General features: G+C 41.7%; 1 protein-coding gene across 2 annotated transcripts in view; it reads left to right on the top strand.

The window, feature by feature from the left end:
• PNCK (pregnancy up-regulated nonubiquitous CaM kinase) overlaps positions 1 to 23,197 on the top strand; it is a 352,192-nt gene that overhangs the window by 192,898 nt on the left and 136,097 nt on the right. For both annotated transcript variants that reach the window (XM_068248356.1, XM_068248355.1), the window contains one exon: positions 21,156 to 21,258. In XM_068248356.1, coding sequence (XP_068104457.1) covers positions 21,182 to 21,258 — 77 coding nt within the window. In that variant the 5' untranslated portion in view covers positions 21,156 to 21,181. The remainder of the gene's footprint in view (positions 1 to 21,155; positions 21,259 to 23,197) is intronic.

The following is a 23,197-nucleotide window of genomic DNA, read 5'->3' as shown; positions in this document are numbered from 1 at the left end:
AGAAATCGCTGCCATGAGCGATTTTGATTTTAGAAGTGAACAAAGCCTTAGGCAACAAAATAAAGCAAGTAAACCAGCCTGGGTATTGATATGTTTTGTACTGTACATACACGTTTATCTCATCTTATGTCACATGTTGCCTCGGGTACACTTTAAGGCCTAGCTTCCATTTACACACGTTTTAGCATTTATCCAGAAAGCACGATTGCATGCTAATGAAAGTCAATGGGCTTATTTCCATGACATACCAATTTTCATTTGCGTTATGCTGTGATAAAAAAACAAAACCCGGCAGTCTGCTGCATTTTTTTTGCATCCAAATTGTATGTAATGATTCTCAATGGATCTGCATGTTAAATGCAAACATTTGCATATGTTTTAAATAGGAAGCAAAGGAGGGGGAAGTTGTTATACATGCTAAACAAATAAAATGCGGACATTTTTCTTTCCGTTTAAATATTTGCATGTTTGAATCTCGGCTCTTCCTGTTCAGTAAGCCGTCACCTATTCAGAAAGGAGTCTTTGGGCAAGACTCCCTAACACTACTACATACCTCCCAACTTTTTTGAGATGAGAAAGAGGGACACTTAAGCCAACCCTGATCACACCCCCATCACACCCCTAGTCACGCATAGCATAAAGATTTCATAAGAAAAATATGTTGCTTTATAATTCAAACCACACTGGTCCTTTCTGTGCTGGTTCATATTAACTTTTTAAATTAGTAATATATCAATTTAAAGGATGGGAATAAAGTTTAGAGTCAAGCAAACACATTTGTTAGTAGAGAAATATATATATATTTACAAAGAAAGAGGGACAAATGAGGAGGAAAGAGGGACAGGGCTCCCAAAGAGGGACAGTTGGGAGCTATGCTACTAATGCCTACAGAGAGCAGGCTAGTGGCTGCAGCTCTGGCACTTTTAGGCCTCTTTTCCACGGGCTGTTACCAGGCAGCAGCAAGCAGTTGTGAGGCCTGGAACCCACTAGAAAGTGCAAAACGCTTTCGCAATCACTGGCGATTTGTGATAGCGTTTTGCGAGCGATTTTGGGAGCGATTTCCCTGAGCCTATACAATTTCTTAGAATTGAAATGCTCCCAAATGCTGTATGTCCTGCAATTGCGATTTCCTTAATCACAATCACTGTAGTGGAATCTGTCTCATCCATTTAAATGGGCAGAGCGTTTAGGGAAATCGCTAGCGATTTCAAGCATTACCTAAAGCTCAAAAAAAAGTTCTAGTGAGTTCCAGGCCTGAGAATTTGAGAGGCATTTGAGAGGCAGAGCTGTAGTGCTGCAGTGCTGGCCACAAAGAGTTGATCTCAGAAGCTTGGCATGAGGTCAGTTCGGTGATCACAGTGATAGCCTGGCTGGTGCTTTTTCCAGTACTTCCCTGACTTCCTTTTGTCGATGATGCTGAGAGAGTGAAAGGAATTTACTTTACAGATTGCTATTCCATCTAAGCTGCATCTGACATTTACACAAAAATACACTTTAGCAAACCCAGCCAGCCTGGTAATAAAAAAATATTAAAGGGAAATATAGTTTATGTGGTCATGTTAAATCACTCACAAGTTGCATTAGGAAAACAAAACCTGAGCTTTAACTAGAGCTTTAGACAATTGGTTTAATCCAAAATGGATCATCTGGCAGACTGTTATTTCAACTTGGTGTCAGGTACACAGAATGGGAACTACAGAGCAGACAGTACAGAGGTTGTCATTGTTAATTGCAAGTTGCCTGCATGCTTCTTGTGACGCCCACCTGAAACAAGTCCTGAGGGAAAACATAGACATTGAAAATTCAGTTCAGCTGATCTGCATACTTTTCCCACGGGAGCGAAGAAATGATCAAACACACAGTGGCATACATACCATCAGGGCTCAAACCCACTAGAGCGATTTTATGAGCATTTAGGGAGCGATTCAAAGCGCTAGCGATTTCCCTAAACTCTCACCTAATGTTAATGGATGGGCCAAATTCCACTGAAGCAATTGTGATTACCAAAAACGCAAACGCAAGACATGCAGCATTTTTCGCGTTTAGCGATTAACATTTCTGCAATGTAAAGTACAGGGTGGGCCATTTATATGGAAACACCTTAATAAAATGGGAATGATTGGTGACATTAACTTCCGGTTTGTGCTACATTAGTATATGTGAGGGGGAAAACTTTTCAAGATGGGTGGTGACCATGGCCGCTATTTTGACGTTGGCCATTTTGAATCCAACTTTTGTTTTTTTCAATAGGAAGAGAGTCATGTGACATAGTTACATAGTTACATAGTTACATAGTTATTTTGGTTGAAAAAAAGGCATACGTCCATCGAGTTCAACCAGTACAAAGTACAACTCCAGCCTGCTCCCTCACATATCCCTGTTGATCCAGAGGAAGGCGAAAAAAACCCTTACAGGGCATGGTCCAATTGGCCCCAAAAGGGAAAAATTCCTTCCCGACTCCAGATGGCAATCAGATAAAATCCCTGGATCAACATCATTAGGCCTTACCTAGTAATTGTAGCCATGGATGTCATTCAACCCAAGGAAAGCATCTAAGCCCCCTTTAAATGCAGGTATAGAGTTTGCCATAATGACTTCCTGTGGCAATGCATTCCACATCTTAATCACTCTTACTGTAAAGAACCCTTTCCTAAATAAATTTTTCCTCCATGCGCAGATCATGTCCTCTAATCCTTTGAGAAGGCCTAGGGACAAAAAGCTCATCCGCCAAGCTATTATATTGCCCTCTGATGTATTTATACGTGTTAATTAGATCTCCTCTAAGGCGTCTTTTCTCTAGACTAAATAAACCCAGTTTATCTAACCTTTCTTGGTAAGTGAGACCTTCTATCCCACGTATCAATTTTGTTGCTAGTCTCTGCACCTGCTCTAAAACTGCAATATCTTTTTTGTAATGTGGTGCCCAGAACTGAATTCCATTTTCCAGATGTGGCCTTACTAGAGAACAGGGGCAATATTATGCTTGCATCTCGAGTTTTTATTTCCCTTTTAATGCATCCCAAAATTTTGTTAGCTTTAGCTGCAGCGGCTTGGCATTGAGTACGATTATTTAACTTGTTGTCGATGAGTACTCCTAAATCCTTCTCCAAGTTTGATGTCCCCAACTGTCTCCCATTTATTTTGTATGGTGCTGGACCATTGGTACGACCAAAATGCATGACTTTACATTTTTCAACATTGAATTTCATCTGCCATTTATGTGCCCATATAGCCATCCTATCCAGATCCTGTTGTAATATGACACTATCTTCCTGAGAGTTGATGATTCTGCACAATTTTGTATCATCTGCAAAAATAGCAACATTGCTCACTACTGCATCCACTAGGTCATTAATAAATAAATTGAAGAGCACTGGACCCAGAACAGACCCCTGTGGGACCCCACTGCTAACAGTCTCCCATTTTGAGTATGATCCATTGACCACAACTCTTTGTTTTCTGTCCATTAGCCAGTTGTCAAACTTATTGGGAATTTCACAAGAAAAACAAGGTGTGCTTGGTTTTAACATAACTTTATTCTTTCATGAGTTAATTACAAATTTCTGACCACTGATAAAATGTGTTCAATGTGCTGCCCATTGTGTTGGATTGTCATTGCAACCCTCTTCTCCCACTCTTCACACACTGATAGCAACACCACAGGAGAAATGCTAGAACAGGCTTCCAGTATCCGTAGTTTCAGGTGCTGCACATCTCATACCCTCTTCCTATTGAAAAAACAATGGCCTGACTCTGATATGCAAATGTTGAAACCCACGGGATTTGAAAATTAAATTGCATAGCTAGTTATGCCCTCATGGGAGAGCACTTGAACAATACACATCATTTGGGGATGAGGGTGTAGCACTGTGCATTGCAGGAGCAGGCCCAGAGCTCCCAACCATCCCTCTTTTGGAGGGACAGTCCCTCTTTGGGATACCAGTCCCTCTTTCCTCATTTGTCCCTCTATCAGGACTGATGTAAAGATCTACATTACAATTATATGTATGTTTCCACTTAAAAAATGTGTTTCATTGACTTTTTATTCTCATCTTTTAAATGTAAATATTTATTATTTTCAAATGTTAAAAATAAGAAAAATTAGTGATGATAAAAAAGGACCAATGTGGTTTGAATTATAAATATCTTTAACATTTATAAAGATAACATTTGATTATGAATTCTTTATGGTATACCTAACTAGGTGTGACAGGTGTGTCTTAAGCGGACCATTCAGAAACAGCCTTATCAGTCTGCAGACAGACTGTACACACGCACTACTGTCAGGAGAACGACTGCCCAGCAGGAGGGTCTGACGGACCCGTCGTTCTCTTTAGTAGTGCATGTTGAGTGGTTGGTGAGCAGCCTTGCTATGTACAAAGAAATGTAGGCTGAAGGAGCTGGGAGGATGATGGAATATGAAGCAGGAAAAAAGGGTACAGGAGCTCTTTCCGAAAAAATGGCGCCGCCCTAGGCGCCTATAATAAAAGCCGCATTTTGCGTCAAGGAAGAAAAATTCTGGGTCCATGGCGGCAGACGAAATTTACTTTCTTTGCCGCAAATCGCGGCTTTTATAATGGCAGATCATGGCTTTTATATTGGCAATTCCGCAAGCCCCCTGCTCCTGCGATTCTATTGGGTGCCTCTGGGCGCTGATATCTTACAGTCCTGCCGCTAATTGGGCGCCACCGGGTGCGAAATTTACCTTCTTTTGCTGCATATCACGACTCTATAAAAGGGGGTACAGTTTGCGGGGATTAGGGCTAGGCGCCACCAAGGCAGGGTTTCGAAATATCGCCACAAGGGGGTGTAAAGTTTAGGCACCACCAGAGGGGGCTTAGGGTTAGGCACCACCAGGAACAGGGGTTTCTTAGGGTTAGGCACTATCAGGGGAGGCTTTTGTGAGAGAGTAGGGTTAGGTTTAGCCATAGCAAAATATCAGTAAATATTACCAATATGTTACCATCAAAATACAGTAGTAACATTTTAGCGACATTCTACTAACATCAATCCCCTGCGGCCTTTTATCCAGGCACCTTTTTCCATGTACGCGATAGAACATTGTACTGTAAGTACACTTACCCTTTAAATTTGAATAGTGTGTGTAAACTTCCACAGCATTAAAATTCTGCATCACACCTCTGAACTCTGCAGTCCCACATAGAATTTCCCATGATGCACAGCTACATGGAAGGAGCCGCTCCATGACAGGTGGAACGGAAAACCTGATTTTCTCCCAATGCAATGATCTTGATTTCACAGCAGAGCTGAGGCGGGAGCATTGCATACATATTTCAGTGGGGCCTTTGTGCAGTCTCATAGCACACACACAAGGCTCTGTGAGGTACAGGCTGCTGTCTGAAGCCTCCCATCATTTGTTCTCTGGAATGCTCTCGCCGGTCATATTTTTATCATTCAGGTCCAGGAAGCTCAGCAATTATTTTCCCCACATTGTGCAGCCAGCGCGGGAGTGAACAGGAGCTGAACGCACGCAGGAAGAACACAGCTATCTGCAAGCTGCACAGCCAGCCATGGGCAGCCGCATCTCTTTCTAAATTGAAATATTTCATGTAGATTTTTTTTTCCCATTCCTTTTTTTTCATTCATGTATTCATTTGAGGGATTGATCTGGTGGCATTGCTGTCAATTTATGCTTCTACATTAGTAGGATTGTGTCTGTGTGTTATACATAAGGCTAGATATCAGTAATATACTCTCTGCAGCACTGCCATGATGCTGTCCCTTATGGAGTCAGATCCTGCATGTATCATAAGTCAAGGGATAATGCTGGATAGATGGATAGTGAGAAGACTATGGAGGCTGCCATATTTTTTCCTCTTAGGCTGCTTACACACTAAGACGTTACAGGCGCACGTTAGTCTGCACATGCTCAGTCAAGTTGGGGAGGAGCGGAGAGCGGCCAGGCATATGGCTAATTAATATTCACTGCACGTTGTGACGTGCAGTGTTTACTTCCTGGTGCGGCCGCTCTGTGCGGCGATTGGCCGGTGGGACCACGTGATGCCGCATGCGTCCAAGAGTACGCATCACGGCATCACGGACGCCAGAGTGAGCTGCACAACGCGGCTCACTCTGACATCCACATCGAAGAGCACCAGGCCTTGCATTAGGTGCACGTTATGCGACCTTAACGTAGCACCTAACGCAACGTCTTGGTGTGCAAGTAGCCTTAAAGAACAAGCGACACCGATGCTAACCTAGAAATAAAAAACACATATATAAGTAGATAAATACTACCTCTACTTACATAACAAATGTATTGTGCTATCTACGTAATGATTCCTGTGAATTTTACAAAGGAAAAGCAGAAAATCCTTTTCTAGGCAGTGGCCATCTTGCCAAGCTAATGCTGACATCATATCCTCCCTGACTCTTGTTTTCTCCCCTCCCTTCTCTTGCTCATTGTGTATTCATTAGCTGCCCTCCTCCCAGTCTTTTTTTTTATTTTTTATTTACACATCCAAACACTGAGTCACCTCAGCCTTGCTTGTAAACACAAGTGATCAGCTAGGCAGGGAAATAAAAGGAAGAGGAGGAATATATTATAGATAAAAAGAACTCCCAGCATTCAAAAGAACTCCCAGCATTCAACTTTTTGGCACTGTTTGGCACTAGGGCCAGTGCTCCTATAGTATGTAATAACTCCAAACCATAACAGCAGAAAAAGTTTTGAATGCAGGATTAGCATCTTTATCACTTAAAGGAAAACTTAAGTCAACTATAAAAAATGAGATTTACTCACCTGGGGCTCCCCTCAGCCCCCAGCAGCCGATCGGTGCCCTCGCAGTCCCGCTCTGACGCTCCAGGACCCGCCGGCGAACACTTCCGGTTTGGCCGTCACCGGCTGACAGGCATGGGAACGCGAGTGATTCTTCGCGTTCCCAGCCTGTATATCGCCGCCTATGCTGCTATTGCGACCAGCTGGCCCGCGTTCCCATGCCTGTCGGCCGGTGACGGCCAAACCGGAAGTGTTCGCCGGCGGGTGCAGGAGCATCTGAGCGGGGCTGCGAGGGCACCGATCGGCTGCTGGGGGCTGAGGGGAGCCCCAGGTGAGTAAATCTCATTTTTTATAGTTCACTTAAGTTTTCCTTTAATACACTCAGACCAGTTGCTGTTGAAATTTGATTTTTATGGTGACACTACCGCTTTAAAGGAAACCTGATATCTCCTAATTAATATATTAAAAAAATTACCAGCACGTTACCAGCAACAAGCATCCTCATTGCGTTCATTGTCACCGTTCGCCGGTCCCCACAGCTGCTAATAAATATATATATATATATATATATATATATATATATAGTGTATATATATATTTTCGTTTCATTTGAAGATTCCCGACCTCCAAGTAAGATGGCCGCGACCCAGGAACTACTTCCAAGGCATTGCGGTATTCACTGACCACAGGCACTTTCCGCTAAAGCCATGCATGAGAGGACTCCCGTACTGAGCATGCCCAGTTTGTCCTCTTGTGCACCCAAAATTTACTGCCTGCCCGTGCACTGTGCTGGCTCACTCTGCTGACTCCTGCACGTGTACAGGCTCGCTCTGGGCTCCCAGAGCCGCTTCCATCCTGAGTGACAAGAATACACACGAATGGGTGGCGGAAGGGCGGGAAAAGTGGAGAGACGCAGGGCAAAGAGGAGTAATAAACAGAAGAGCACAGCCTCTTCCTGTCTGTTAACCATCGATTTCTAAGTCGATGATTTTAACAGCTGGATTCAGAGACCAGCAGAGGCTTCAGGAACAAAATGCCACAGTGCAGATGTATGTCTCCCTTAAAGGCACATACTGTTCCTAATTTGCCACATTATTAACTGCTTAGCGACTGCTCAACGGTGATCGGCATGAGCAGCGCGGCAGTCCCAGGACCACTCCACGCCAATTGGCATCGCGAACGCCATTGCGCATCCCCGGTTGAATGACGGAGCTCCGCTAGGGACTGTTAGATGGCGAAACTGCCGTCTAATAACACTGTACAGCGCTGCGATCTAATGCAGCGCTGTACTGGGGACAGCCGTGTGACATGGCTGTCCCCCTGGGCGGCAGAAAAATGATCTGCTGGCATAGGCTGGAGCCTATGATTTTACCAAATCATGTTTACCAAAAATGTAGGGGCCAAAAAATAAGTTTTATTCTATCCGGGGTTTACTATACCAGGCATTGCTCCTATAGACTTATAATGGAGATTGGCTGGGACCTGGAAAGGTAGTTTACTTTACCCAAATGTTTACTATATTCAAGATTATTATAATGAGATTCAATTATGATTGTCCAATTACTGACCAATTCTACCACCTCCATGTAGTATGAAGGTTTACTTACATACTCTGCTCATATTATTCAATATCTGTTGACCCTCATACTACATGGAGGTGGTAAAATTGGCCAGTGATTGACCAATCATCAATGAAAGTGTGTACGTGGCTTTAGTGTGCATACACACGTGCAATTTTGATTGGTAAATTACTGACTTATTTTGCTACCTCCATGTAGGCTGAAGGCCTACAGATTTTGAATACTATAAACAGGTTTCAATTCACTAAGGGCTGTTTGGCAAAAAAAAAATTAGGTTGGTAAAATACTGCATTCGGAATAATAGATTTTTTATTGTCAAATTTCACTAAGATTTCTACACATGCAGTAATAGTTTGGTAATATACCAAAAAAGGTTGCTTTAATTCACTAAGCCGAGCTCTGTGAGCCAGTCAGGAGCCAATTTCATTGGCTTCTGATCATGTGACCAATGTGAGCCAATGAGATTGGCTCAAAGAGATGACGGGGTTAGGAACCAATGAAATCGGCTCCTGATCAGCTCACAGAGCTCTGCCATCATACCGATGGCAGAGCGAGTGAACTGCAGTGGCGAGAAAGAGACACAATCTACGGGAAAGTTGAAATCTACGTTCTGTCAGACGTAAGTGGCCGCAATCAGGGCATACATTTCAAACCAATGCGGTCCGGAACCAGTTAATTAAAGGGTATTCGACTTCTACTTTTTTATTCTCATATATATACAGTATATATACTAAATATCGAGCGCTGCGGGAGCACAAATAACCACTTAATCCCACAATTTCAATGGGCTCCTATAGAGGAGCCTGAAAAAGTACGTAAGTAATTTTTTTTTATGAGCTTGTGTCTTCACTCTACACCCTCCTTTTCTGCTGAAGTGACTTCAGCTGTTGCCAGGGTGATGTGTTTATTCAGCTGAGGGAGGGAGCAGAGTGAAGACACAAGTGCGGGGAGCTTCTTGCCTTTGCTGATGACCAGAGATAAGCAAACTTCCACTGCTCTTTTCAGTCAAAATGAACGATTTTAGACACAGGGAATACTTTCAAATGCTCTTTTATGTAACTGAGGGTAATTACTGAAATTTTAGTTTTAGGAGTATAACCCCACTTTAAATACAAAATAAGATTTTAGCATTCCAGGAAAGACCTGTTTAGGTATAGACGACACAATTGTTAATCTAATTACTTTATTTTCACTTAAGTTATCCTTTAACCACTTGCCCTCCTCCGGGGCGAGTATCTACGTCCCTGCAAAATACCTCTTCACCTCGCCACCGTGCACTCTCGCTCACTCCCACACTCGCTCCCGCTCTCGTTCTCGCAGCCAATCGTTAGAGGGGAGATCAAATCTAAGTTCCCGTGTGAATGATCGCCGGCATCAGTTAGATGCTGCGTCATTTATAAAAGCTGATACTTACACATCCACTCATTACTTCCTGTTTCGTACTAATAGTACGCACAGGAAAGTTATGCGCAAGGACATTTTTTGGCCAAATAGTAAAATTACACCTACACACACTTTTTTTAAATAAACAGACCTCTATTTACATTTAAAATGAGCCCCTTACCTCCCACACTCTCCAATCGTTACCCAAATAACATTTTTGTAAAAAATGTTTATATACAATTTAAAAAAATACAAAAATAGTTATCATAGGGACTGAACTTTTTTAATATGCATGTCAAAAGGGTATATTACTGTTACTTTTTAAAGGGACCCCGAGCAGTGTCTTAAATTAAAAGATTTCACTTACCTGGGGCTTCCTCCAGCCCACCGTAGGCCACGAGATCCCCCGGCTACTCGCCATGTGCCTCTGCCAGCTCCCGTTACCAGCGACACCCGGGACGGGTGTCGGGCCGGCTCTTCCTGGATCCTGACGTGTGGTGTCATGACGCCAGCCACTATGCATCATCACGGCAGCACAACTCTACTGTTTTCACTACAGATGAATATTTTTATCTTTGTCGATGATTCCTTTCATCCTTTTGCTGTCAATGCACAGTAAATTCTCGCAGTCCCAGCACCCAGAGAGGAAGGTAGACCAATCAATGTTGTTTCAGGTTCTCCTCAATTAACCTTTTACAGCAATGAAAGGGAAAGTTTTTTTTCCAGAAATAAAGTTTCCCTCATCACTTTGTTTACCAGTTACTTGTTTCTTTACAGTATATCTACGCCCCTTGGGACTTCACCTTAGTCTCAGGGGCGTAGATATACATACTCTGCTGTGATTGCCTGCCGCGTGCACGTTCTCATTGCCACCCGTTAGTACACTGATCAGTGAATGAGAACAGGTGTTCCCAAAGCCGATCAAAGTGCCTGTAATCAATGATCACTGCCATCAGTGAGATACCGATGGTCATTAACAAAGTAAAGGTAAACTCACAAACAGGATGAAAAGGCACCCAAACGATAACAAAATGAATTACAATCTATAAAATAAATAAGGTTTGAGGTGGCTTACCTCAATGAAGACAAATTCATATATAAATGAATAATCTTTACTAGCACTGGCAATGCATTTCGTGGGTCTCAGCCCACTTCCTCAGGCCAAATCAAGTGCCACACTATGTTTAGAGCCAGTGATAGAGTGCTCTAATCGGCACTCTATTTCTGGCTCTGAACATAGCATGGCACTTGATTTGGCCTGAGGATGTGGGCGAAGACCCATGAAACGTGTAGCCAGTGCTATTAAACATTATTCATTTATATATGTTACGGCCAGAACCCGAAGTGTGGCCACTTCTAGTTCTGGCCGGCCACTTCGGGTTCTGGCCGGCCAATATGCGAAGTGGCCGCAGCGCTGCGGCCAATGTGAGAAATGGAATGTTTACAGCCGTCTCGCCCGGCCAAATTGATGACAAACTTGCTTAATTTTAATGAAATGTAGCCGGCGGCAATGTCATAGAATAGATGAAGCCGCCGGCTTTCGCGCACTGCCTCTCCCCGATCCCCCCCTCCCTCCTCTCGCCGCCGCCTCCCATTACAATACGTAGCAGCCGGGCGGGGACATGCAGCCGGAGAGTCGTTCGTCGCAGCAGGGGCAGCAGAGCGGGGGAGGCTGCAGACATCGCTTCTGCCAGCACCCCGCTCTGCAGGAACGGCAGGATTCCCCTGCCGCGACGAACGACTCTCCGGCTGCATGTCCCCGCCCGGCTGCTATGTATTGTAATGGGAGGCGGGGAGAGGAGGGAGGGTGGATCGGGGAGAGGCAGTGCGCGAAAGCCGGCGGCTTCATCTATGACATTGCCGCCGGCTACATTTCATTACAATTAAGCATCATCAATTTGGCCGCGGCGAGACGGCGTCAACAAAACATTTCTCACATTGGCCGCAGCGCTGCGGCCACTTCGCGCATTGGCCGGCCAGAACCCGAAGTGGCCGGCCAGAACTAGAAGTGGCCACACTTCGGGTTCTGGCCGTAACATATATAAATTTGTTTTCATTGAGGTAAGCCACCTCAAACCTTATTTATTTTATAGAACTTAATTAATTTTATTATCGTTTGTGCACCTTTTTATCCTGTTTGTGCATGTAATACGCCCGTCTCAGGATAGGGGATGCCCTTGGACCTCATCTGCGGGTCTCTAGGACCCCTTTTTCCTTGAAATGTGCAACCATTTCCAGCTGACCGGGACCCCCAAGTGGAGTCGGGTTCATTGACCTCCACCTGCCTGCAGTGTTGGTTGCTCCATTGCAACCTCCCTTTGTGAGTACCCTCCATATACTATTGTTTAGTTCATCTATTGAGTGTGATGTACTGCGCCATTTGGGCTCCCTTTTGTCTCTGTTTTTTTCTGTTTAGGGTGCCAGCTCACCCCTTCTTCCCCTTCCCATTTTATCTAAAGTAAAAGCACAAACACATTACTTCCTGTGTACTGTTCACAGTGGGCGACATCTAGTTGACATTAGTAAAAATACACCTTTGTACAATAAATTAAAGAAAAATAAACAAATCCCCCATTAACTACCCTTAACCTCCCTCACTCTCCCATTCTTACCAAAATGAAACACTTGTCAAAAAAAAAAAGAAGTTACATTTACAAAAAAATATATAAAATAGTTACCTTAGGGACTCAATTTTTATATGTATGTCATGAGGGTATATTGCTGTGATTTTTGCAAATAAGGGTTTAGGGATGTAGTTAGTTATACTGTTTAAACAAACACAAAACTTCAAAAATACATGTTTTATTGCGAATAAAGTATTTTCACCATACGTTGTACTAGGGACATAATTTAAAGGGACACTGTAGGACTACTAACTTGGACAAATGGGCAAATAAAAGACACGGGTTTTATCCACAGAAGCACATTTTATTTTGAAATCACAATGGCTAAAAAAACTGAGAAATAATGATTTTTTTACATTTGTTTTCTTATTATTCCCGATAAAATGCATTTAGAATAAAATAATTCTTAGAAAAAGTATCACCCAAAGAAAGCCTAATTGGTGGCAAAAAAAAATATTTACACAATTTCAGTGTGATAAGTAGTGATAAATTATTGGCGAATGAATGGGAGGAACGCTGAAAGGTGCCTTCCTGTCCTCCCTTTTCCCCACCCCTCCATGATATCCTGGTGTCTACTGAGGGCTTACTGCAACTTTAAGATTATGGAACCCCACTACCTATTGGAATGGTGAAGGAGCACTTGGAGCTGTCCACGCTTTTCCCTTTTCATACCACATACTCCACGCAACCCCACCATGTCATTATTATAAGCTGGGGTTCTGTGTACGGGACATTGGTAGCGGAGTCTTCCTTTATATAAATCCTTTTATGGTAGCCTATTCATGATAATATGAAGATTATTATAGGAGTTTGTTCTCTCATTAGCGTTACTGTAATAAAGAACATTAGATTGTTAGCTAATTGGAATGAGAGATAGCCTTGGGTTAATATAAGAAAAAGGAGCCTTTTTTTTTATAAAACGGTCCTAAAAAGATAATTTTAAAAGTCTCTCCTGCTTTTTCTATTTAAAGCAAATCTGAAGCAAAAATAAACGTATGAGATAACGAGTTGTAAGGATAATGAATAGACAATTAGTAGCACAGAAAATAGTCTATAGCTTTATTTACAACATTGCATCATACTGTCACTGTTGCATTCTAGGTTGTAAAATAGAGCAGAGCTAATGACCCTTTGAACTTTCCTGCAGTAAAACCTTATCTCAAGCTATCTCTTTGGCCAGAGACACACTGCTGAGCGCTTTTTTGATCTGTTTTCGTTTTTTAAAAAAATGCTTCCGTCAACTTGCATTAAAATAGCCGCGATCGCAATTTTAAAAAAAAATCGCGATAGCAGCGTTTTTACAGCAATTTTAATGCAAGTTTATGTGAGTGTTTTTTTTAAAAAACAGAAATAGATTGGAGAGTGCTCTGCTGATTCGCTGATTCTTGGCTGTTTAAAGTGATATCCTCCAGACTAAAAATCCTCCAGACTAAAAATCTACTTAGCAGCACTGAAAGGCTTGGTATTTCTTTAACACAGCATCAGAACTTTGTTTTTGTTACCCAAGTCTCATTTTTAGCTGCACAGAAGAAAACTGGCTGGGCATTTTTCCCCTGATGCTGTGCAAAGCATGATGGGATTTTTGATGTTGTTCTCCTTCTGCTGTTTTAGTGCAATTTTTTTTTTAATTTGAGATTTGAAGCCTAGCGCATGCAGCTGGGAGGGGTGATCAGGACACAGGACAGTTGGAACTGTCTCATGCTCCCTGTCACCTCCTTTCAACCAAAAAGATGGCTGCCCCCATAACAAAGATGGCTGCCCCCATGAAATCACAAACATTTGCCTGTTCTTTTAAAACAGAGTGGGTAAGAGATTATATTACCAATCTATTTTAATTAACATAACTAATGTAACTTAATGACAGTATGTTTGATTAGACTGAAGTTCCCCTTTAAGCTCTTCAGAAAACAGGACTGAGATCAACAAACATTGGTAAAATAGCTAAGAGAAGCTCTTAGCAAGTTTTTTTTTTAACTCTTCCTGTACTGGAAAACAACAGGAGACTCTTTTCTTTGATACTACTGTTCTATTTATTATCCGTACTAGACATACAATACTTGATATCATAAGCATATTTTCGGTTCAGATTTGCTTTAATGGACAACTGTAAGGAGAGGGATATTGAAGCTGCCATATTTATTTCCTTTTAAGCAATACTAGTTGCCTGGCTATCTTGCTGATCATCTGCCTCTAATTCTTTTAGCTATAGACCCTGAACAAGCATGCAGCATATCAGGTGTTTCTGACATTATTGATAGAACTGACAAGATTAGCTGCATGCTTGTGATGCAAACACTACTGTAGCCAAATAGAACAGCAAGGCTGCCAGGCAACCGGTATTGCTTAAAAGGAAATCAATATGGCAGCCTCCATATTCTTCTCACTACAGTTTAAACACTGTTACACTTTAAAGTGGACCTGAACTCAGAACTTTACTCTCTGCTCTAAGAGATAAGCAGCAGCATAAATAACCTTTAAAGAAAAAATGTCTACAGATGATACAAATCCTGCATTAACTCTGCAGTGTGTCTACTCCCTGCTTTCATGGAAGCAGAGATTTGGGTTAACATCCGGTGTTTACAAATTAGCTGCTCTCCCAAGGACTGCCAGATTCCTGAGCAGGCACAGCTGAGAAATCAAATTACACATGTGATTAGTCACGCATGTGGGGGAAGGAATTAGACAGGCTAAACTCCTTACATATATACAGGGTGCATTTATTTATATTTTACTTTCGTTATGAGCAACAGTTCAGGTCCACTTTAAGTAGGATTGAACTATATGAAAAAAATGGACTGTTAGAAGCAGACATGTGAACCTGCCTATGTTTGTGCTCTCAGGCTGGTCTGTTATCATGTTATCATATGTTACTAGTTTTGTAAAGTATTTCAGGCTGTTTGTTGGCACATGTTGCTAATATTTTGTGTGTAGTCTCTTGTTATTCTCATGCTATATAGCTGATGTTTAACATTGACGTCCCATTGGGATATGGCATGTTTAGAAGGAAGTGTTTCCTGCTACAAAGCTTGTAAAAATTCTTTATTATCTCTTGTGTATTGCGAGGGAAAAATTGATACAAATGATTTTGTACAGTACTAATGATATGTTATTATGAGACTTTAGAAGAGTTACAGGCTTTATAGGGCAAAGCAGGATCATCCACAAGGCATTTAGGCTGATGACTAGGACCTGGAGAGAGACTAGGGGCCTGGGGGTCACTAACCCTCACCAAATCTTATCAAAAAAGCCAAGTGGCCATCAAAGGCGGAGCCAAAGTTGTAGGGGATCTCTGTGACAAAGACATAGCTCCCAACTGTCCCTTTTTCAGAGGGACAGTCCTTTGGGAACTAAATCCCCTTTTCTTCCTCATCTGACCCCCTTTCACGACTCATATACAGATCTATGCAAATATATGTATATTTCCACCCCAAAATGTGTTTAATATACTTTAAATGTGATTCTTAAAGTGTACCAGAGGTGGTGTAGTGTGGGGGGGGGGACGACAAATAGGACACAGAGGCATGTTCCCCCCCCCCCCCCCCCGCACCGATCTTTGTCAGCCACTGCTGCGCTATAACCCCCTGAAACTGGCGGCAATGATTGATCTCGAGGGGAAAGGAGGAGAGGGATTCCCTGCTGAAACACCAATTGGGGGCATTCTTGTAGGCTTTCACCAGCTGCCATTGGGCAGCTCTCTCACTCCCTGGCCACGCCCCCACCGCTCCCCGGCCTCCCTGCACGCTGAGAGAGCAGCTCCTTTTCCTTCCAGTGTCGTGACCCTAGAGGTGGTGAAAGTGAAAAGTCAAAGGTGGTCAAAGTGAAAGTAACTCGATGCAGCGGAGATGGCGGCTACCTGATCCGCCCTGCCACCCGTATCAGGTAGCATAGTTTTTATGAAGTTTTATGTCCCCACTTCGGGTTCTCTTTAATTTTAAATGTTAAAATGAAGGAGAACTAATGATAATAGAGTAGACTAGTGTGGTCTGAATTATAAAACTGCGTTTTTTACTTCTGAATTCTTTTTGGTATCAGTGACTAGGGGTGTGGCATGGGTGTGATTAGGGTTGTGGTTTAAAGTGTCCCTTTTTCTTATCCCAAAAAGTTGGGAGGTATGACAAAGCAGATACGATTTAATGGGGGTTGAGGGACAAATTTGTCCCCCTGTATTATGGGTTAGATTTACTAAAAGCTGCTATACTTGAAGGGACCCCAATAAATACGGTAACAAGTTGATTTGATCATTTCGATCTAAGCTGACTGTATACTTCTGCTTCTCACAAAAATGATTAACAAAGTGTTCTAATTTTACAAGTGCATAATAAATTATCAATAGGTGCATTGGAAAGTCAGTACTGTACAGTATAGCATTGTGAAAGGATGAGTCCTTGAAGAAGAAGCCTGCAGAGCTTATAAATCCAATCATGGGCGGCTGAAGCCTATGAGAGACGATCGCGTCATTGGCTGGCTGGGGGAGGGAGGGATTTCAAGGAAGGAAAAAAAAAAGTAAATTTTATAAAAAAAAACTGACAAATACTTATATAAAAAAATGCAATACAAAAAACAATGTGGGGGCGATCAGACCCCACCAACAGAGAGCTCTGTTGGTGAAGGGAAGGGGGGGGGGGGTCACTTGTGTGCTGTGTTGTGCGGCCCTGCAGCTAGGCCTTAAAGCTGCAGTGGCCAATTTAGTCAAAATTGGCCTGGTCTTTAGGGGGGGTTTAACTCTGCAGTCCTCAAGAGGTTAATAGGAGGGCTTTTCCGTCTCTTTTATCCCCCTATACATTCCTAGTGGTTTGGGTCACCCCGAACTGCTTGCTTACTCTGTTGCATTGTAGTTATGACAGATTTCACATATAACATAGTAAGGAAAAAATTGGGTCTGGGGCAGACCTAAAATACGTCTGTAGGATGGTTCAACAGTAAGGACTGGTGGAGGTCTCCAGCAGCAATCTGACCAGACCCTACATTGCACAGGATATCAAAGAGTAAGCTTGAGCTACAGGCTTTTAGGAATACCCTTAGGGTAAATTTGATATCCCCAGGGAAAGTATTTTTCTGCACATCGCAGACTTCCTGTTACTGATTTTACAAAAGGATCCCACAGTCAACTAGTGATAAGCTCTAATGTTGGTCATTATAATCAAAAGCTGTTTTCACTTAGCTGCAAGGCAAATGGAAATATAGCATCCATAATATCCCATCCTGTATATGTGAAGGAATTTTGACACACATATTTGAGAATGCTGTGAGCAGAGGCATGCAGAGGGTGCCCGTTACCCGGGGGGATGCTGAGGCAGTACACAACCTCAGTCAGACAAAATCAGACAGACAAATGTGGTTATGTGTTATGTTTTTGTTATAAGGGTTGTCTTTAACATTTTTACATTTTACTAGCTCCCCATGTTAAAACCCCTTTCCTAAATTCAAATTCCATGTACTTCCTTTAGCTGCCTCCATTGTAGAACAGCCATTCAATCAGGGTTGGTTCTCTCATGAAGCAAGGTGAAACACTTCATGGCACAGAGATTACTGGGGCAACATATTTGTACTACACTAACAGCATGCAGTAAGAGTAGGAAAAGAAGCAAGAGGAGAGCGAGGTGAAGAGGTCATCATTGGGGAAATGCAGCTTGTTGTGTTGTGTGAGGAGTCTGAGGACTGGTGCACACTACAAGAACTTTTTAAACGATAGAGAGGGTGATTTTTTACAAAATCACATCACTCCAGTGTGAACACACACATAGGATAACATTAGCAGGAGTTTTTAAAATCACAAAGCGCTTAGAAAAGCACTTGTAGTGTGCACCAGCCCTGACAGTAAGTGAGGAGTGAGGAGGCAGGAGAGCAGCAGTGATTCATTTGACTTGCACAGCAGAAGGGAGGAGGTGGCACCGCTGTCCTGACTGAGGAGGTATGGAGGACGGCTGACTGGCTGAGGGTGAGCTGTTTGTTTGTCACAGACTTGCAGCCCCGCAAGCCAGCCAGTGTGTTATTGTGTTGAGCTGCAGCATGTCATGTCTCAAGTTATGAGTGATTATGCTCCCTGCTGACACCTTTTATGTGTGAACCAAGCCTGGGTTCACACATAAAAAGTGTCCAGTCTTGTCCTGTAAGTTTTTCACAGTTGGCATCTGTATTGTTTGGGTTTTCTATGGCTTGGTTTACACATAACTCTGTACAGTTTCAATAGATGAAGGAACACGCGCTATTTCTAGATCAAAAACTTATTTTAATAAATTCCTATTATACAAAATATAAAACAAGGTTAAAACCACACCTATTGATCAATCACTAATGCACTCTTCCTTTCCTGTAAAACCTGGCAAAAACCCCTCTTCCTATTCAATCTAATTAGAACCAGCTGTTGCAATCTAGTATGTAGATTTACAGTTGTTAGTATCGCATAATCCACATAGCTTATGGAAAAAGGTGGGTTTCCAGCAATAGTTTATAAAAAATGGGTCATATATAAAAAACCTTGAAAAAAAGTTGATCAACTTATCAAGTTAATGGATCCCAATTGCAACAGTGCATATATATCGGCTTCAATAACTCAGCCCGTCTTTAGCAAATGCTGACAGTCTCATAGAAATTATCTGATAGCGTCCAACTTTGCAGCAACACTATGTTCAAACAGAGTACCTCTGTGATGAAAAAGCTTGTCTCCCGGGTATTCGAATTATAAGCTCCTCCGGGTGCTTGCGAGCTCCCTTGTCCGTTCAGCTCTCGGCAACGCTGGGTCGCATACGTCACTTCCTGTTGGTAAATCCAGTGTGACGCTCGCTGCCTGTCCCAGCAAGCCGTGTGCAGTTTCTTCTGGTGACGTCACCTTAAAGCTGTAGGTGCCTTTGTTATGCAGATTGTCGCTTAGCGCTGTTGCGACCAACCAGGCTCCTTTATGCTCCAGAAACAGTTGCTACAAGTACAGAAGAACCTCTACGCGTTTCAGCTAAAATACGTTAGCCTTCTTCAGGAGGATTAATTCCATTGAACATAGCTCATCCATTTAAATAGATGTTTGTCAGCTCCACCACCCTTATGCACTGCCCATATGCAAATCCAGCTCCACCCACCTCAAAATTGTGGTTTATGCAAATTCTTTGATACAACTGATTAACCTCTCGCATCCTGTTTTCCTCCACATACATGACTCAACTTCCTTGATCAATCAAATCTATTTTGCAAACATATTCATTCTTTAAAAAAAGAGAATGTTTCCATCTCGCTATTTAGGCCTCTGGGTATTAGTGTATCTAATTGAAAAATCCAGCGGGATTCATTCCTTGACATCTTTCTAATAAAGTCACCCCCCCTTGGACTCTTTTTTATCTCTTCCAGACCAAAGAAGATAGTACCTCTCAAACTACCATTGTGTCTATCTTTATAATGGTTTGAGAGTGGATGTTTCTCATTTTTCTTCAGGATATTCTTAAAGTGTTCTCCTTTACGTTTATGCAATGCTCTTTTAGTTCTTCCCACATATCTTTTATTGCAGGGGCATTGGATACAGTATATAACACCCTGCGAACTACATGTCATGGAATCTTTGATTTTAAATGACACCCCAGCTGGTGTTACTACTTCAGTGACCTTCCCAGGGTTATGTGTTAATCTGCAATTGTTGCAGAATTCACATCTTTTAAAACCTTGTTGCCCATTCAATCTAGTTCGTGAATCCTCTATATTTATTTCATTAGCAGCTGTAGCAATGGACAGGCCAACATTGGGGGCCCTTTTAAATATTAATTTCGGCCTCTCCGGTAGTGCCTCCCCCAGAATTTTATCTTCCTTTAACACGCTCCAGTGTTTCCGGAGCTTATAATTCGAATACCCGGGAGACGAGCTTTTTCATCACAGAGGTACTCTGTTTGAACATAGTGTTGCTGCAAAGTTGGACGCTATCAGATGTTTTCTATGAGACTGTCAGCATTTGCTAAAGACGGGCTGAGTTCATTGAAGCCGATATATATGCACTGTTGAAATTGGGATCCATTAACTTGATAAGTTGATCAACTTTTTTTCAAGGTTTTTTTATCTATGACCCATTTTTTTTTATAAACTATTGCTGGTGGAAACCCACCTTTTTCCATAAGCTATGTGGATTATGCGATACTAACAACTGTGAATCTACATACTAGATTGCAACAGCTGGTTCTAATTAGATTGAATAGGAAGAGGGTTTTTTGCCAGGTTTTACTGGAAAGGAAGAGTGCATTAGTGATTGATCAATAGGTGTGGTTTTAACCTTGTTTTATATTTTGTATAATAGGAATTTATTAAAATAAGTTTTTGATCTAGAAATAGCGCGTGTTCCTTCATCTATTGTATTTATTGTAATCATTTACATTTGAGGGTTCAGGGACTCCCTTCTTGGAACGTGCAGCTCAGTTGCTTCAATCTCCTTGGCGCTAGCTTCTATCAGCAAAGTCTGTACAGTTTCATTCCAGTCCTGTCCTGTCAGTTTTGCAGTTTTGTATCAGTTTTCTCTGGGTGTGTTCCCACAAAGACTATACCAGAAATGTACACATTTATGTGTGAACCAAGCTTTACTTTGTAGCTGAATTCTGATGCCCATTTTACATTACAAGTTTGAGAAAGATATACTAAAAGATGTCAGTAATGCATGGCCATGTGACCTACTGCTCTTCTGATGTATAAAACAAAAGGTACTCAAGTGTTTCTATGCCGATTTGCCGGGAGTTGCACATCAACCTGGATTGCTCCTTTTTTAGTTTTGCACCCTTGATTGTACGGCTGCTTCAGGCATTGCAGAATTAAACACTTATAGTTCCACATGTGATGGCTTTCTCTGTCATGTTTCCTCTGCAGGTTTTCAGTCACACTGAGCTGAAGCCATGCCTCTCGGGAAAAATGGGAAGAAGAAAATTGAAGACATTAATATGGTGTTCAACATCAAGGAGAAGCTTGGAGCGTGAGTATCTGTGGGAGGAGGACGGCTTAGCTGTGGAGTCATTCATGTCCTCAGGCCTCAGTCACAGAACAGTTAGTAGATTTCCTCACAACACAGGTGGATTGTCTAACAGAGCCATACAGTGCCTGTACACGTGACTGTGAAAACTGGTGTGGTTTTCGTTTTTTAAGCAATATTGCTTTGTTTTGTTTGATCACCAGCTTCAGAAAATAAAGGGACTATGGTAGCTATAATTCATTTTTATGAAATTGCCAGAAATATTTATTTTTGATCTGAAAAGAGAAAGGAGTTGAAACAGGAAATGTTTAGGCACATTTCAGAGACTGGTTATAGAGTTTGATATAGGCCAACTAAATCAACGTCGGAATCCAGGACTATTGTTTTTTTAGAGGATTTTTTTTTAGTTTACTGCTTAGGACCTGTTTGGAGTTTTTAGTGCTGTCTGTAGCCTTATCTAAAGGATTCCCTCCATTTCCTGCCCTTCCAGGAAGTGAGAATGGCTCCAAATGTTCATGGTCTGCACTGACAGCAACCCCTAAACTCCCCTATTTAAAAAAAAAAAAAGACTGAAAGGGGGCAGTGTGAATCATGTCAATTTGTGAGACTCTATTGTCGGTGTCAGTGTAATGTTACACTGCTCGGGACACGTAAGGGTAATTTGCCAGACTCCGAATGACATCTCTTTATGAGTTACGATGACTTGGAGAGGGAATAGTATTGTATGCCTCCAGGGATGTGAGCGGCAGCAGGGTGAGCTGTCATTTAGCTCACCCTGCGCCCAGCTCACCGGTGCCGTACATATACGTATGCCTTTCTACACTACCCAAAAATTAAGTAATTAAAATTGCTTCTTGCTGAGCTTTATATTATGTATATATATCTTTAATTCCCCTGTTATATTTTGCCTTATTTGTTAAAGTGAACCAAGGTGAAAATAAACTGATGCGATAAACAGTTATATTTAACCTCCTACTCCTAAAAATTCCTTTTTTAAAGTATCCCATGGTTTTCATATTTAAACATTTACATAGTAGGTTGAATATTTTACTGTCTCTAATCAGTGGCAGCCTATTAAGTGTCCCAGAGTTAGGAAAAAGTCAATAGTCCATGTATTTAACACAACACATTAAAATGAACTAGAGGTGAAAATAAACTGATGAGATAAACAATTGTATTCATTCTCCTACTCCTAAAAATGACTTATTTTTTCAGCTATTTCATGGTTTTATTTTATATTTAAACATTTGCAAAGTAGATTGAATGTTTTGTTGTCTCTACTCAGTGGCAGACTATTCAGGGTCCCTGAGGAAAAATACATGAACTATTGACCTTTTCCTATCTCCCCCTGTTCTCAGAAGTTGTATTCTGCCAGGAAAATGTTTATGGCTGTAATTTTCTGGTCAGTGATGATTACTATATTCCTGACAAGGTACAGACAAGACAGAAGCTGTCACTTCCATGCCTAGAAATTAACTCTTTCAGGCAGCAAAATAAAACAAGCAAAACAGCCTGGTTATATATGTTTTGTACTGTACATACACCTGTTTATCTCCTCCATGTCACATATTGCCTTGGGTACACTTTAAGGGTTATAAAAGCGGAAGGGTGTGGCCTGCCACATGGTAATCCAGATATATAAATTTGCTGGACAGACTAAAGATTGTGTGAAGCAATATTTGCTGGCCACAAAGTGGTAATTCTGAACTACCGGTATGCGTAAATAATATTTTATATTTAAAACAGAATATATATTTTTAGCACTGAACAGTATAACTGTAAATAAGGACAATATCTTCCCTTAAAAAGGAAATGTATACTGAATTTGATTTTACTCTATTTTTGGTGGATGTTTATAAAGTGATATATTTATAATTTCTTGTATTTCTTTTGCAAATGTTTAGCAGTATGTAGCAATAGTAAACAGTTCTAAGTTCACACT

This window comes from Hyperolius riggenbachi, chromosome 8 (assembly GCF_040937935.1).
Source record: "Hyperolius riggenbachi isolate aHypRig1 chromosome 8, aHypRig1.pri, whole genome shotgun sequence".
Classification (NCBI taxonomy): Eukaryota; Metazoa; Chordata; class Amphibia; order Anura; family Hyperoliidae; genus Hyperolius; species Hyperolius riggenbachi.
Note: the sequence above shows the minus strand (reverse complement) of the source record. Positions and strands in the feature narration are given on the sequence as shown.